Source organism: Capsicum annuum, chromosome 6, assembly GCF_002878395.1.
Source record: "Capsicum annuum cultivar UCD-10X-F1 chromosome 6, UCD10Xv1.1, whole genome shotgun sequence".
Lineage (NCBI taxonomy): Eukaryota > Viridiplantae > Streptophyta > Magnoliopsida > Solanales > Solanaceae > Capsicum > Capsicum annuum.
The window spans coordinates 205422504-205440865 of NC_061116.1; the positions used below are offsets into that span (position 1 = coordinate 205422504).

The 18362-nt window shown below is 35.7% G+C and overlaps 1 protein-coding gene across 1 annotated transcript; it reads left to right on the forward strand.

Annotated features, from left to right (window-relative positions):
• The first annotated feature begins 15586 nt into the window (after positions 1 to 15586).
• Positions 15587 to 17648, forward strand: LOC107876015 (probable WRKY transcription factor 40). Its single transcript, NM_001325081.1, is given in 4 exon segments — positions 15587 to 15748; positions 15921 to 16358; positions 16488 to 16604; positions 16718 to 17648. Coding segments are annotated over 4 exon segments (1086 nt in total). The 5' UTR covers positions 15587 to 15673; the 3' UTR covers positions 17174 to 17648.
• Positions 17649 to 18362: the final 714 nt, after the last annotated feature.

Here is an 18362-nt window from a genome sequence, read left to right on the forward strand (position 1 = left end):
CTTCTTTGACCTCCTGCATCCCACACTTTCTACCATGCAAACAAGCTCACATTTCTTATTGAAAAACTCATTTAAAGTTCTTTTCAAAATTATTTATAACAATAACTCAAAAGTTAAGAAAATAACAACTAAACACGTTGAAGATTTACAAATTCTAATCACCATCATTCTTCAAATTATTTTCAATCTCAAAATGCATAAAAAGCTTGAAAGATAAAAATCAAATATGGGTATAAAAAACCTTGAGGCTTTGTAATCATCTCGATTGATGACATTAATATTTTTAATGTTTGAATTTTGAGTCTATAATTTTTTTATTTTATGCTGAAAAGATGATTTTTTAATCAAGAAAATAAGAAATAATAGTGTTGGGAGAGAAGAGATACAGTTATTGAGAAATTTGAAGAGTATATTTGAGTTTAAGCTTGATGCAAAGATGGAAAAATGACTGAAAAAATTGGGAATAATGACTGAAGAAATTGGAAAGAAAAAGAAGAGGAAGAGGAAAAAAAATAAAAATTGACTAAATCCATCATTCATGCGCGTATTAGAGAGTGTAATTCACTCACTTTTTCATGTAATCAAAAAGTAGCAAAATGACACACTTGGATGGATACTAGTTAGGTGCCAAAATAAACAACATCAAATTTAGGTGTCCAAGTGAAAAATTGTGTCAAGTTTAGGTGTCTGTCGATGAATTCCGACTTAGTTTACATTCATTTTTGTTAGTAATGATAATATTTCATAATTATTGTCAAAAAAGATATGGAGTGTCGGGAGGTTAAGTTTGTGGCATGGAGCAATGGGGTGGGGATTGACGGGTTAAATTGAAGGGCGAGGACAAGACAATTACCGTGAAATTATTGAATTATGAGAAATATGGAGAGAATGTCATGAAGATCATCTAGCTTCATTCATTGAATCTATCAGCAAGCAGAATAAGAGAAAAAATGATAGAAAAATAAAGAGGAAGAAAAAGAGAGTAGATTGAATTGTATTCCAAAACTTATTTTGAGTATGTACAAAAGTGATATATATAGGTAAGCTAAAAAGCTTCTAGTGTTAACTAACTTCCGGAGTCATAACTAACTTTTCACAAAGTTAGTTATGAACACTGCCTTAACTTGTTATATTAGCTTCTTCTTCTTTGAGGATTATAGGTATTCACTACTTGTTCATCTCAACACTCTCCCTCAAGCTAGGTGGTGAGAAAATATTGAGCATTCCTAGCTTGACACTTCTATGAACATATTGCTCTCTAGTCAGCCCTTTAGTAAGTAAATCAGCTGGTTGTTCCTAGGGGTTGATATATTCTGTCTTCACAATGCCCTGTTGTAGCTTCCCCCTTATGAAATAAAGGTCTATTTCTATGTGTTTAATTCATTCATTGAAAACAGGATTTGGCAGTAATACGTAGTGCAGACTTACTATCGAAATAGATTGTAGCAGGTGTTTGAGTTCAAAACCAATTTCCTTCAGGATTCCAATTAGCCAAAATAGTTCTGCTACTGTTGAGGCCAAGCTTTTATATTCAGATTCAGCTGAACTCCATGAGATGATAGTTTGTTTCTTAGATTTTCAAGCTACCAATGATTCTCCAATATTAACTAGGAAACCAGTAATAGATCATCTTGTTTGTGGACATACTTCCCAGTCAACATCACAAAATATTGTAATACGATTTTGAGGTTTGCTTGATAGTAGTAATCCTTTTACTGGTTGTTTTTTAGTGTATTCAACTATCCTTTGAGTAGCTTCCAGGTGAGATATTTTTGGTTGTAGTAAAATACTGACTAAGATTCTGAACACCATAGGCAATATCAGGTCTTGTGACAATAAGGTACAAAAGTTTTCCAATTAATCTTTGGTATTGACCTTGATCAGGTAGGACTTCATTCTTTTGCAGTAGTTCCTCTCCTATATGTTCATTATATTGCCTAGTTGTGACTTTCTAACTTGTATCAATAGGTGTCTTTGAGGGTTTAGCTCCTGACAACCCCATCTCTAATATCAGTTCTAGAGCATACTTCTTTGATGCATGAGTATGCCTTAATCTAACCTTGCAAATTCAATTCCCTAGAAATATTTAAGTTTACCTTGATCCTTCAGTTTGAATGCTTATTGCAGATGTCTCTTAGTGTCTTCAATAAGCTCCAGTTTATCACCTGTTATTAGAATGTCATCCACATATATAAGCACAATAACCATGCCCTGATCTGTCTTCTTAATGAATAGAGAGTGATTATATTAGCTTTACTGGAACTGAGAGTGGATTAAGGCCTGTGTAAGCTTAGTATTCTACTATCTTAAAGCTTGTTTGAGCCCATATAGGGACTTTGTGAGTTTACGCACCTTCTTCTCCCCCTGACTCATAAAACTCTGAGGCATATCCATGTAAATCTTATCTGTGTGATCACCTTATAAGAAAGCATTGTATATATCCATTTGATGTATATGACAATGCTTAGAAGCAACTATAGACAAGATTGATCTTACAGTAATCATTTTGACTACTGGGGAGAAAGTCTTTTGATAATCTATCCCTTTTCTTTGACTGTAACCCTAAGAATTCAGCCTAGTTTTTAGATTCTCAACTTCTCTATTTGTTTTATACTTTATCTTATAAATCCATTTGTAGCCAATAGTACTTCTCCCTTTAGGAAGCTGGACCACTTCCTAAGTTTTGTTGTCTTGAAGTGCTTGGATTTCAACACTCATTGCTTTTACCCATTTTGGAACTTTTTGAAGCTTTTGCATATGTTCTTGGTTCTGTCATGGAAGAGAAAGTTGAGAGTAAAGCACTATAGTTAGGAAAAATGTGATCATAAGAGACATAATTTGACAAGGGGTATAAAGATTTGTCCTGATGAAGACTTAGTAATACAAAGTCTTTAAGTCATATAGGTGGTTGAGTGCCTCTGGTAGACCTTCTTGTTGGTGCTACTTGTGATCTAATTCTTGAGGTTGTAGGAGCTACTAAGGATATGGTGATAATAGGTTGATGAGAAGAGTTGCCTATTGTAAAGCCTCGAGAGTACACCCTAGGCATCACACGGTGCTTATAGCCCTGAAGGACCACAAGCTAAACCATGCTGGTACCTTCCGTGAGCACTGAACAATGTAACATGGAATATATGCGGAATTTACGGGAATGCCATAAGGTTTTAAATCATAGTTCTGATAATGTCTGTAAAACAATGTTGATAATACCAATAAAATGGCTGATAATGAAAACTAAAAGCTGAAAATTGACTAAAAGCATCTGAAAGCCTCTAACTGAGTAACTGAGCAGTTGATGAGACAGGCCCCAACTAACTCAAACTAGATACTGAACTAAAATGACTGAAATTGGTAAAGAAATCTGAGCTAATTAAATCATGTACTTGAAATATAAGGACTCACCACTGCTACGACTGATAATTTGAGAAGTCTATGCGTGATATGGGAACTGAGCATCTGAGTCTATGATATGATACATCATAGCGTAAGAAAAGAGTATGCGATCAGTATTTTGAATGTACTGATGTGCTAAATGAGGTAGGCTGATATGCATGGTTTCATGAACATAAGTAATAACTGACTGAATAAATAGTTAGCATGAAATACCGAATAGAACGTATGAAATTTGTAAATACCAAGAACGCATGACCAAGCATAAATATATTCTGAATATAATCTGTAAACAGAAACACTGAAATCTGATAACTAAATAACTGATATCTGTATGCTATGGTAATACAACTGAAATTAAATTACTGAGTTGATCACTAAACTGAAACCGTGGGAGCTATCATCTAACCGACATACCCAATAGCAATTCGGTGTCCAACTTGTGACCCTAGTTGGAAGAGTGTCAGTATCGTGTCATGGGAACTAACACTGGCTGTGTGGATCCACTAAGCTACCGAAAAAACTAGGATGTCAAGCCTAAACTGATGGGTGACACTTGGGTGGAGTCAAGCCTAATCTGACGAGTGACCTCTAGGAGGTAGTCAAGCCTAAACTGACGGGTGACTCCTCATATCCTACGCTGGCTACGTAGTTTTGGACTATAGGGACTGAAGATAGAAAAGCTATATTTATAATAATAAAGAGAATCTATTCAAATTCATATTCAAAAATGGGATTATCAACTATACTTGACTGGAAAAACCAGCCAATCTACTTTCTTGGTCTCCCCCCTGTAACTTTATAAATCATAAGAGAAAAAGAAATCATTGTGTAGAAAGTCGTGCTTACTATCTTCTCCATCGTTTTTATGTAAGAGGAAAAGAGCGAAAAACTTATTTTTAGGTAGTGGCCTAAGCGCTAAGAAGTGAACATACTAACGACTCTGCTTATCTGACGGGGAAGCCGTCATCCCTGCACTCTCTCTATGCTAAACCCTACTCCTAACTGAACTGACTCAGAATACTGAACTATTCTAAGTTTAACTGATCATGATAACTGACTGAACTGATAATCCCTCATAATATATTCTGAAACTATTCTGAAGATACTGAGACTAAGTAAGCAGCTAAGTCATTTGGGTATTCATAACCTCCAAGACTCGATAGCAATAATAGTAAAATAGTACTAAAACTTTGGAGACATAATATGAAAGCATTTATCAAATTTCATTCTTGTAGGTATTTCATCAAACACTTGGTATTCATAGTTTAAGCTAGTCACGTGAATAGTATAAAACTTGGAGTAATAGCATGATTTCAACATCAATAACACTTAATCATGATTTAAATCAGTGAATAACAACATCAACAGGTGTGGGGTTTGATAAACAAAATCAATTTCATGTAAGCATTGTATAAAGTCAAGATTCATGGCTAAAATCATAATTTAAAAATCATGGTAACTTGTAAAGATCACAACTTTAAATTTAAATTTGGATACTTGAACTCCATGGGTGAAAGGAACCCATGAATGAACACTTAACATACCTAGGTTGATGAATTCGTGAGGATTGAATTCTTGAGATTTCATCTTGAATTTTTGAAGGCTAGGGTTTTCTATTTGAGAGAGAATACTCTTGATTTGACAGAAATTGAATAAAATAATAACTAAGTAGGCTTTTAGGGCACTAATTTCGTATTTTGGATTGATTAGGGTCATTGAAAAAAACCCAACTGCCCCTGAAATAATTAAAACTTTTCGTCACTGAAATCCCATTTTTGGGCTTCACCGCAATGCGGAGCCATCACAACGAGCCACTATAATTTGCCTGAAACTGCATTCAACGGACAAGTGCGAAAATGTACTTTGACGTGATGCAGTGGAATCACGTTGCGTCACTGGAAATTGATGAGTCTGAACTGACACTCTGGCAAGACGTGGTGCCAATCGCGGAGACTCACTGGAAAATGACAATTGCAAAATGAAACATCGAAGCGATGCGGTGCTTATCATGATGGCACACCGTAAAAGGACGAACGCCATTTTTTGGTCCACCGCAACGTGGTGCTGCTCATATTGAGCTACTACTTTCACTAAAAGTGTCATAACTTCTTACCTGAGTATCGAATTTGGGAGAAATTGGTATCGTTAGAAAGATAATTCAATTTCCTACCATTTGGTTGGTCTTGAGATGGAAAATTTTGAGTATAGAAAAAAATATGCTCATTTGAAGTTAACTAAAGCAACATTCTTATACAAAAATTCAATCGGTAAGGATTACTTTGATTTGTCTAATAGCTAGGAGTCATTTGGGGCCTTAATTTACCTCAAAATAGCTCATAAAACTATTAAAGAATGATAATGTACTATGCATGAGCTTGAAAAATTGCATTAACATTGGTTTGGATTTTTAGGGTACTATAATATCTCTCCCTTGAGAACATTTGTCCTCGAATAAGATTGGTTAAGCTGAAAGCATTGAGGAACTGAGATTATATGCTGAATATACGTGATGAAAAAGTGATTATATGACTAAGTCTAAAACATAACACTTGGCTGAACTAATTCTGTGAATGCATGACTGACATGAGAATGATATGCAGTTGAAACTTAGTATGGAAAAGAGAGATTCTAAGGAAAATTGTTACCTTAAGCTGAGAATACTGAAGAATCTGAGATCATTTACTGAACATGCATGAATGGGTAACATGAGATCATAATTGAGTCTGAAACATGATACATGAACTGGATATCATGAACTGAACTGATTTCTTAAACACATGTAATGCTATGAGAATGGTTATAAGGCTGAGACAGGAATGAAAGAGTCAACCTATGAGTAACCATTACCTTCGGCTGGATCTGGTTTCGTGAAGAAAAGATGAGAGACTTAGTACATAAAAAGCTTGGGGTTATTACATCTCCTCCTTGGGATATCGTCCCCCGAATGATATTGGCGTGGCTGAAATATTAGGAAAACCAAGGTGATGCACAGAACACTTATGAAATGAACAATGACTTAATATTTAGATTCAGAAACCGATGCTTGATGTATGAACTAAGCTGAATTCGTAGTTTACATGGATGAGAACTGATTACCCCTTGAAATAGCCACACTCAACTGGAATATTTCGTTAACGCTCTTTATAAGAGGTTCTAATAACATTAGAGAGCAGGGAATCTTGGGCATGATCTGAACAAGACATCTGCATAAGAAATCCCAACATGGCTATAATTCTAGGACATGGAACATAGGCCTATGAAACACAAGCTAGGGTAAAATTACTATGCCTTAAATAGTGCAACTGCCATTTTTAAGCTTAGACGTACTCCCTGAATGCTCCTTCAACTATACGCATTCTTTCCATACTGCACTATACTTGAGGCTACTGAAGATACTCACATGAGAACTGATAATTCTACCTACTGAAGTCTGAGCTGGACTGAATTCTCCCACTATGTACAAACCCACTCGAATCTATAAAATGCACACATAACACTATGATACTAGTCTGAATCATGAATTCAACACCCCCTGTATTTTCACAACTTCTCACCTCATGAATAATTCTGATTTCCCCTTCCACAACTAAATACAACCTCTTATTAGCCATTCGCTAACGCGTAATACCTTTACCCACTTACACACTAATATCATTCAAGCCTATCTTCATAACTGCAGCCTCGAGTAAAACAAGCATGCAATAATCCTTTCTTAATATAAAACATTTATTCTCTCCCATCTAAGTAATTGCTCATCACTATAATCATTTCATAAAGAGAGATCACTGAAAGGTTAAAAAATGAGTACCTGAAGCATGAATGAACACTATACAGAACTTGACACTTAAAAGAGGCCCAAGGAATAGAATATCAGCATTGTAGATTCATCAGGAGATCTAAATTGGGGATATACATGACATAATCTGAATTTTGCTGATCATTAAGGGTGTAGCATGAGTCATGGGAACTGAGGGTACTATAAAACATAATACATGAGTCATGAGTTGCATGACCTGGGTTTGGAGTTCATAAATTCATGTAATATGATCCAGACTGCTGGGTGAACTGGAACTTCTCTTACTAGGAACTGGAAGCGTATATTATTTTCTATAAAGTGTACGAATATGAGCTATGATCATAGGGCTGATATGTAAGGCATGATTAGCTATCGTGACGACTCAGAAACCTTGCACTGAGATAAGAACGGGTTGGGCATCATCCTCTCCTACTGCTTTTCTACACATACTGGCATCACTACTAGGATCTGAGAGCCTGACTTAGTTACTTGCTCTATCATCTCCCTCTTAGCTTATAGCCATTATTCTAATTCTGTGAACTACTTAATCAACATCTCTAAACTAAACTGTCACCACTTTGCTCTAGTGTGTGGGGTATAATAATACACATAGTTGGTAAACTCACCCTGAACGATTATGCCCGATAATGTAAAACTTTCTGCTAGTACTTTCTTCTGAGATACAACTCTTAACCCTCTATAGCCCCAACAATCATCATGTAACAATTTAAAATTGACTAACTTAGAATTTTCAACTCATCTTTCTATTAGCTCAACCTTCAAAAATATAAACTTAGATTCTAACACATAACATGGATATCCCCAAATCTTTAATAACTACACTTCCTTCATCATAACCTACAAATATCATGTCTCTAAACTTATATTTCTCTCTAAACCATGATAACTACTATTACACCTGAACATCTGACATTAACATCTTATAGTCCATATCGGAGCTGGTAGGAATATCAATTACTACGACAATAGCCCCATTCAACCTTAAAACTCAAGGATACTACATAAGCACACCCACACTATCATACTTATCTTAAATTCTTGCATATACTATTTTAAGCCAACTGATTCACCTTTAAAAAAACTAGCCCCACGTATACATTGTCCACCAAATTCAGATAATACTATCCCTACTCTACTGCCGCTAAAATTCTAGATTCATGCTTCTAACTCTAGGCCATCTACTGTCATAGGATTTCGAGAAGGGCTCTGAAAACACATCTGACCCCTAAGCACTGAGGAACTACCCCTCCATTCAATGACCGATTTATTTGGAAACTGAAAATGAACTACTCTATTTCTATAATCAACTGAAGCATAGCATGAGTGGAGCCAATCCACGCCGAGAATGACGTCAAAATTTGTCATCTCTAACTCCACGAGATCCACCGAAGTAACTTTTTGGGATACTATAATCGGGCAGTTCCTGTATACCCATCGGACTACAATAGACTTACCCTCTGGGGTAGACACTAAGAAAGGCTCTACTAAGATTTTGGTATTGACTCTGAAGTTGATGTCTATATAGGGGTTACAAAAGGAAGTGAAGCCTCAGAATCTAACCAAGCATAAACATAAAGATGAAAGAGTTGTAACGTACCCATAACTATATTAGGAGAACTTTCCTAATCAGGTTAGGACTAGAGTACATAGAGTCTATTCTGACGCTGACCACGGGTTGCACTAGAAGTAGTGCCCTGCTGAATCAAGCGACCGGATGGAATCGAAGGATGACTGTGCTGACTTCACGGACCAACCTTAGCACATTCGCTGACTCTGTGGCCTAACTCGCCACATCTAAAACACATATCACAGCCGACTCTATACACACCCTTATGATTCTTACCATATTCTCCACAAAGAGGATTAGTATGAACACCCTTCCCACTACCTTGAGACTTAGAGCCTGGTGATCTATTTTGACTATCTTTTTTAAACTTAGGAACTAGCGTACTGGATGAAAGCAGAGCTGGGGATAAGAATTTCTGATAGAACTAGGAGCGATTACTACCCCTTGACCTAGTCTTAAAACTACTTGTTCTGGCCCTCTTATTCTTTCTCTCATTCTTTCTACGCTCCTCCTTCTCATTCAGCTGAGCATGATTCAAAATCCTAGATAGGACAACAGCCTGCAGATTGTTCTGAGCAACTACTGAATAAGCTAAGGTAGTGAAAACAGCTCTAAATTCAGTGTGAGAGACAGACTCATTTAGGGGATCTTTCTGAACATATGGAGGTACGGGCTGATTCCCATATCTTCTTCCATTATTCTTTTTGGGAGGTATTTTTTATACATGGAAGGATGGATGAGTTAGGAAGGGAGTTTAAATAGAGCTTATTCTCTATCGCTCGATATGAATGCTGAAAGAGGGGAAACTTTTCTTAAAATGCCTCGTAGCTTCTTGTCCATAAGTGTGGCAAACTTCACACCCATGAACAAGACTCTACTTGACGCATCTTTCAAACTTCCTAGGATACATTAAAACCTTAGGCTCTGATACCAAATTTGTAATACCTCGAGAGTACGCCCAAGACGTCACACGGTGCTTATAGCCCGAAACGACCACAAGATAACCCATGTCGGTACCTACCGTAAGCACTAAACAATGTAACTTAGAATATATGTGGAATTTTACTAGAATTCCCTAAGGTTTTAAATCATAGTTTTGATAATGTCTATAAAACAATGCTGATAATATCGATAAACGACTGATAATAACAACTAAAAATTGAAAACTGACTAAAAGTGTCCGAAAGCCTCTAACTAAGTAACTGAGGTGTTGATAGGATAGGCCCCAACTAACTCAAACTAGCTACTGAACTAAAATGGCTGAAATTGGTAAAGAAATCTAAGCTAATTAAATTATGGACTTAAAATATGAGGACTCACCACTGCTATGATTGATAATCTGGGAAGTCTATACGTGATCCGAGAATTGAGTGTCTGAACCTATGATATGATACATCATAGCACAAGAAAAAAGTATGTGATCAGTACTTTGAATGTACTGGTATGCTAAATGAGGTAGACTGATATGCATGGTTTCATGAACATGAGTAATAACTGACTGAATAAATAGATAGCATGAAATACTAAATAGAACACATGAAATCTGTAAATACTTAAGATGCGTGAAATCTATAAATATTGAGAATGCGTGACCAAGTATAAATATGTTGTGAATATAATATGTAAATTGAAACACTAAAATCTGATAACTGAATAACTGATATTTGTATGCAATGGTCATGCAACTGAAATTAAATTACTGAACTGATTGTTGGACTGAGACTGAGGGAGCTATCATCTAATCGACATGCCCCAATGAGTAATTTGGGGTCCAATTTGTGACCTCAATTGAAAGGGTGTCAGTACCGTGCCCAGGTACTAACACTGGCTGTATGGATCTACTAAGCTATTTAAAAACTAGTATGTCAATCCTAAACTAACGGGTGGCACCTGGGTGGAGTCAAGCCTAATCTGATGGGTGACCCCTGGGAGGTAGTCAAGCCTAAACTGACGGGTAACTCCTCATATCTTATGCTGGCTACGTAGTTCTGGAGTATAGGGACTGCTACTAACGACTCTGCCTATATGACGGGGAAATCGTCATCCCTGTACTCGCTCGGTGCTAAATCCTACTTCCAACTGAACTATTCTAAGTTTAACTGATCATGATAACTGACTGAACTAATAATGCTCATAACATATTCTAAAACTATTCTGAAGATACTAAGACTAAGTAAACAACTAATTTTTTTGAGTATTCATAACCCCTAGGACTCGATAGCAATAATAGTAACATAGTACTAAAACTTTGGAGACATAATGTGAAAGCATTTATCAAAATCCATTCTTGTAGACATTTCATCAACACTTGGTATTCATAGTTTAAGCTAATCATGGAAATAGTATAAAACTTAGAGTAATAGCATGATTTCAACATCAATAACACTTAATCATCATTTAAATCAGTGAATAACAGTATTAAAACATGTGAGTTTCGATAAACAAAATCAATTTCATGTAAGCATGTTATACAGTCAAGATTCATTGCTAAAAACATAATTTAAAAATCATAGTAACTTGTAAAGATCACAACTTTAAATTTACTTTTGAATACTTGGACTCCATTGGCGAAAGAAACCCATGAATGAAAACTTAACATACCTGGGTTGATGAATTCGTGAGGATTGATGGTGAATTCTTAAGATTTGATCTTGAATTTTTGAAGGCTAGGATTTTCTATTTGAGAGAGAATGCTCTTGATTTGAGAGGAATTGAATAAAATAATGACTAAGTAGGCTTTTAGGGCATTAATTTTGTGTTTTGGACTGATTAGGGTCATTGAAAAAGACCTAACTGCCTCTGAAATAATTAAAACTTTTCGTCACTGGAATCCCGTTTTTGGGCTTCACCACAACACGGTACCATCGTGGTAAGCCACTGGAATTTGGTTGAAACTGTATTCCATGGACAAGTGCGAAAATGTACTTTGATACGACGCAGTGCAATCACATTGCGTCACTGGAAATTAACGAGTGTGAACTGGCAGTGTGGCGCAATGCGGTGCCAATTGTAGAGACTCACCGAAAAGCGACAATTGTGAAATACCACATCGACGCGATGCGGTGCTTATCACGATGGCACACTAGAAAAAGGCGAATTCTAATTTGGTTCCACCGCGATGCGGTGCTACTCGTATTGAGCTATTGCTTTCACTAAAAGTGTTATAATTTCTCACTCGAGTATCATATTTGGGAGTAATTTGTATTGTTGGAAAGACAATTCAATTTTCTACCATTTGGTGGGTCTTAAGCTGAAAAATTCTGAGTAGAACAAAAGATATGCTTGTTTGAAGTTGACTAAAGTAACATTTTTATACAAAAATTCAATTGGTAAGGATTATTTTGATTCGTCTAATAGCTGAGAGTCATTTGGGGCCTTAATATACCTCTAAATAACTCATAAAACTATCAAAGAATGATAATATACTATGCATGAGCTTAAAACATGACGCTAACATTGGTTTGGATTTTCGGGGTATTACACCTATGCAAGTACTAGTTGTCTGAAGATCACTAGTACTTCTTATATCATTATGATCTTTAACATGATTTGTTACCAAATTTTCTACAAAGATAGGTGGTTCTGAAGTAGTTTTGTGAAAGGAGAACTTAGACTTTTGAAATATGGTATCTCTATTGACAAAGAAGGATTTGTTAGTGAGATCATATAGCATATAACCTTTTTGAGTTTCTGAATATCCCATTAATACTGCAGTCCTGACCCTTGACTACAGTTTATCATTCTTAGCTAAATTTTTAGCATAACATAGGCAACCTATGACTCTTAAGTGAATCAGAGAAGGTAATCTATTATGTAACTTCTGATAAAGAGACATGTTAAGTACTGTAGAGTGCATTCTATGAATTAAATACATAAAAGCTTGTATACAGTGCACCAAAAATCTAAGAGAAATATGAGACTGTAATTTGATAGCTCTAGTGACTTCAAGAATGTGTGTATGCTTCCTTTCAGATATTCTATTTTGCTGAGGAGTGTAAGGACATAATCTTTGATGTATGATGTCTAACCTACTAAATAAAGAGGTCCAAGAGTCATTTACAAACTCAGATCCATTGTCATACCTAACTATTTTTACCGTTTTATTTAATTGTGTTTTAACAAACTGCAATAATAAGGAAATGAAAACACAAGCCTCCGATTTCATTTTGAATAGATATATCCAAGTCATTCTAGAGTAGTCATCAACTATAATCAAAAAGTATTTATTTGCATCATAGGTTGGTACTTTGTAAGTACCACATACATCCAGTGGACAAGATCAAAGCTATTGGTAGACTGACTAATGCTTGAATGGAAGGGTAATCTACATTATTTAGCACATGGACATATAGAAAACTTCTTGACAATATTTTCTATACTATTTTTCTTTGCTTGGAGCATACTGGTTAAGGTTTTCCTATAGATGTGGCCTAGCCTATTATGCCACAAACTTATGTCAGCATCACTAACAAATATTGACTTCTGAGTAGATAGATTCACAACATTATCTTTCTGTGTTTCATCAATTGGATTGACCAACATATATACTCCATTGCATTCTTTACTAATCACCTTCACCTTCCCACTTGAGAGATCCTGAAAAATACAGAAGTTAGGATAGAAAGAAGTAACATAATTCAAGTCTTTTGTAGCCTGTGAAACAGATAGTCGTCTTTGCAAATAGACCAAGAATTACCTAGCCTTGTCACAAATACAACTAGGAGGTGGTACTAATGCTTCAAGCTCGACCCACAACTCTTTTAACCTTGTGAACAACTGGGAGGTGGTACTAATGCATCAAGCTCGACACAACTCTTTTAACCTTGTGAAGTATGAGGCAACACTCAGAGGACCCTGCACTAAAGTGGCAATTTCCTTGTGCAAGTTGAATGTTCTTGATCCATCGAGTTTGTCAAACCTCCTTCTCAGTTCCTCCCGCATTTCACAGGTTGTAGTTGCATACACCATGCCTCTTAATAAGGAGTTTGAGGCAGTATTCATCAACCAAGATTGTACTATAGCATTACATATTTCCCACTGATAACTGAATTCTGCACTAAAATTTTTTTTTTTCCAAGAACCATCATAAATCCTAATTTGTTTCTTCTTAAAAGGGCAATTCTCATGGACTTGCTCCAAAGTGAATAGTTCTCAGAATTAGTAAGTTGTACAGAGATTAAAGAAATACCACTTACATCAGCGAAATTGAGGTACATTAGGTGATTATGATCCAAAGCTTGTGTGGTTCCATTGGTTGCAGGGGTGACACCAAAAGTAGTTTCTGTTTCCATTCTTTTCAGAACACAAACTTCAATTCTTGAGTGACTTTGACACTACTTGATAAACACACGATAAGGACAAGAATTCACCCAGATGAGCCTCTCTGAATTATTCCTAACTGGGTATAAAACTGCAGTGATCAAGATAATTTGCAGTAGCACTGATTGCTCAAGAATGTTGTGACTCAAAATTTCAGATAGAGATTGCGGAAGCTATGTAGACCAGTAGGCTCTGATACCATGTAGAATTATGAGAAATATTGGAGAGAATGTCATGAAGATCATCTAGTTTCATTCATTGAAGCTATCAACAAGCAGAATCAAAGAAAGAATGATAGAGAAGAAGAAGAAGAAGAGAGTAAGTAGTTGATCAAGAGAGTAGATTGGATTGTATTCCAAAACTTGTTTTGAATATGTACAAAAGTGATATATATAGTTAAGCTAAGAAGCTTCTAATGTTAACTAACTTCTGAAGTCATAACTAAATTTTCATAAAGTTAGTTATGAACACTGCTTTAACTAGTTATATTAACTGCTTCTTCTTTGAGGATTATAGTTTGTCACTACTTGTTCATCTCAACAAAAATATCATAGATAAATTATTTTTAAGAAATTTATTTACCTAAAAAATATATTCTCAAAAAATTCAATCAATTAAATATTCTGCATTTCAAGAATCTGACCTCAGAGGGGCGAGCAATTAAAAAAATAGAGAGAACGTTGAAAATGTTTGTAAACAAACACTTGAATCAAATTAAAAAAAAAAAACAAAAAAACTCCTCCCATTGGTTTAATTTTGTACACAAGTTAGGGATGACGTGCCAAATGATGTTATATGAGTGAGTAGGTTAGCATATTGGTCAAAACAAGACTCAAAATTCAACCTATATATATTATGTATAAATAACATAAATACCAGTTTGAAAGCAATTATATTTTTTTTTATTTTTTTAATTATTTTACTCTTTATTTTTATTAATAGACATAACATAGCCGACATATATATAATATTCTGTGTATATATTAAAATTTTATAATATGTTTTGGAAGTTAAGATTTTTTGTAATATTAAAAATATAAGTTGTGTATGTATATAATTTTTAGATATATATATTAATATATCAAGCATCTTTTAATTTTTCTGTTTCTTTTCGTTTCTATTATCCATATAATAATATACATCCTTATTTTGCCTTCTGCTTTCGTAATGGTTTTCTCGACTTTGACTAGTGAAGAAAAGTTCAAAAGATGATATGGCCGACATAAAAAACAGTATAGTATTAAATAACTTTATTGAATATGCATGTGTTACTGTACCCACCACTTGGGCCTGCTACTAGGTACAAATTTGACAACTATAAGTAAGTTGTTAATAAAATGAAAGTACAAAGGATACTTCCAACACTCAATTTGCATCAAATTTAATATTTTTATCACTTTCTTGATTTTCTTCTCACCTTCCTACAACTTGGTCAGCTTGGTCTTTCTAAGCCTTGTTATTTATATACTACCTTTTATCTTCATTTGTATACCTTCATCTTATTTAAGGAGAAAAAACTGTTTGTTTTCTTATACACCTGAAGAAAGACTAGAAGAGCTTTGTTGATTCTTGGATATATGGAATTTACCAGTTTGGTTGATACTTCATTGGATTTGAGCTTTAGGCCTCGTCCAGTTCTTGATAAATTGCCGGTAATGTGTTTGCGGAAATAGTATTTCAAGATCCATTACGTGTTCAAGGACTTCTGTTCTTCTTGTCATATGTTATTTAGGCACCTATTTTTGGACTTCTGTCTATGCCCAAATGTATTATTATATGTTTAGTATTGATGTTTGTTTCTTGTTTTTATTTTTTTGGTTCCAGAAACAAGAAGTTCAGAGTGATTTCACTGGATTGAGGGGAGACAATATGGGGGTGAAAAATGAGACAGTGGATTTGTTAGAGGAACTAAATAGAGTGAGCAGTGAAAACAAGAAGCTTACTGAGATGCTCACAGTGGTTTGTGAAAATTACAATGTTTTAAGAAACCAAATGATGGAGTATATGAGCACACAAAATGGTGTGGCAGATGATAGTGCAGGGTCAAGGAAGAGAAAAGCTGAAAGTATCTCCAATCCCAACAACAGCAACAGCAACGTCAACATCAACAACAACAACAACAACTTGGATGTTGTGCCTGGACGTTCATCAGAAAGTAGCTCAAGTGATGAAGAGTCTTCTTGCAAGAAACTTAGAGAAGAGCACATAAAAGCCAAGGTTACAGTTGTTTCTATGAAGACTGATGCATCTGATACCTCTCTTGTAAGTTACTCGTATCTTAGCTAAAAGCTTAAGTTGTTACGGAGAGCGTATTATGAATTAGTACTTTGAGTAATTATGTCTTCAGTGCGCCGATACTAATGAGATAAAGCAATATAAACTTATATGCAGATTGTAAAGGATGGTTATCAGTGGAGGAAGTATGGTCAGAAAGTAACAAGAGACAACCCTTGTCCAAGAGCTTACTTTAGATGCTCATTTGCACCTACCTGTCCTGTCAAGAAGAAGGTAAAAACTCTAATTAAATCCCTATTCAATCATACTGAAGAATGAAATTCGTTATGTTCGACTTAGTTTGCGCACACCTTCTAATAATAAGTTGTGAATTTGGCATTTGACAGGTTCAGAGAAGCATAGAAGATCAGTCTATTGTGGTGGCAACATATGAAGGAGAACATAACCATCCAATGACCTCAAAACCAGAAGCAGGAGGTGCAAATACTACTAGTACTTCCACTGGCAGCCGGTTAAATGTGACGACTATCGCGGGTACTACTGCTTCAGTACCTTGCTCTACAACTCTCAATCCTTCAGGACCAACCATTACTCTCGATCTTACTGCACCGAAAACAGTAGAAAAACGCGATATGAAGATGAATCAGAGTGCTAGTCCTACCGGTGGCAATAGCATTCATACATCAACAGGAGTTGAATATCAAAATAGGCCAGAGTTCCAACAGTTCTTGATAGAGCAAATGGCTACTTCCTTGACCAAAGATCCAAGCTTCAAAGCAGCACTTGCTGCCGCCATATCAGGAAAAATCCTCCAACATAATAATCAGACGGGCAGATGGTAAATGAAAGTCCAGCAGAGCAGTCAACTACTGTGTGTGGATGAAGAAGCCGGTGTACTAAAGCTCCCGCGATAATCTCCTAGCCACACGGCAGCAACTTTACCAATTACTCCAAAGCTCTCCTTCTACAACTCTGTACGGATGGCTTAGACAATTGTTCAATATTTTCCAATTTGTCGACTCATTTTAAAAGTTCTTAGAGAAAAAGGCAACAAGTTATTGTTCAATGTAAATACCGGAAAAGTTGTTTAACTTTTGGACCGCTAAGTTGGACTTGGGAGGTGCACGTGAGAATGGAATCTTGCTGGACTGGAGAAATTTTCAACAGCACCCATATTGGGTCCCTGCAACATGGACTTGCTCTGAGTTGGCTAGATTGAGACTGCATTGTCCTAGAACATTTAAGTTGTTGAATTTGACAACTTTGTAGAACATACTGAAATGAGATAAGAAATATATCCAATTTGATTTGCGTCTGGATGCTCAATTTATTGCCTACGTGTTTATGTACACTGACAGTATTCAACTATTTTGTGGCATCAAATTTAAGTTACATGCAAGAATTATACAACAATAATGATAAAGTATAGTAGTATGCGAAATACTCTGCTACAGTGAAAACAATCATTATCTGAAAGCAACCACCTTGTGTGATTCCAGCCACTTGCATGAAAGAGGACAGATCAGTTAGAGTCCAATTTCTCCAACTAAGGTCTTAACTTATTCCTAAAATGTACTTGTCAAGGGACCCAACCTTGTGGATTATCTTGCAATACAGATAAAATTGAAATCAACAGATCATATTCAAGTCATCAAGCTACCAACAGTCTTTTTTTTTTTTTTTTTTTTTTTTATCCCTCCTTGTTCTTCTAGTGGAGTAGTAAATAACAAGAATTGGGATCTGGGAGAGTAGAGAGTACATAGACCTTATCCCTACCTGGGGAGGCAGTGAGGTTGTTTCCGATAGGCACTCGACTCAAGGAAAAACACATCAAAACAGATCGAAAAAGAAATAACCGACAGACCCACCTTACAGAAATGTAGACTTTTAAAACTCAAGAAAGTGACCATTCAAAAATCAAAATACCCATCCCCATCTTTGATGCCTTAAATTTCTCTTCAATCATAATCACACCATATCTGCAGTTTCTGACCTCCACACGGTATATATATCCAGCGGCTGCAATATGGA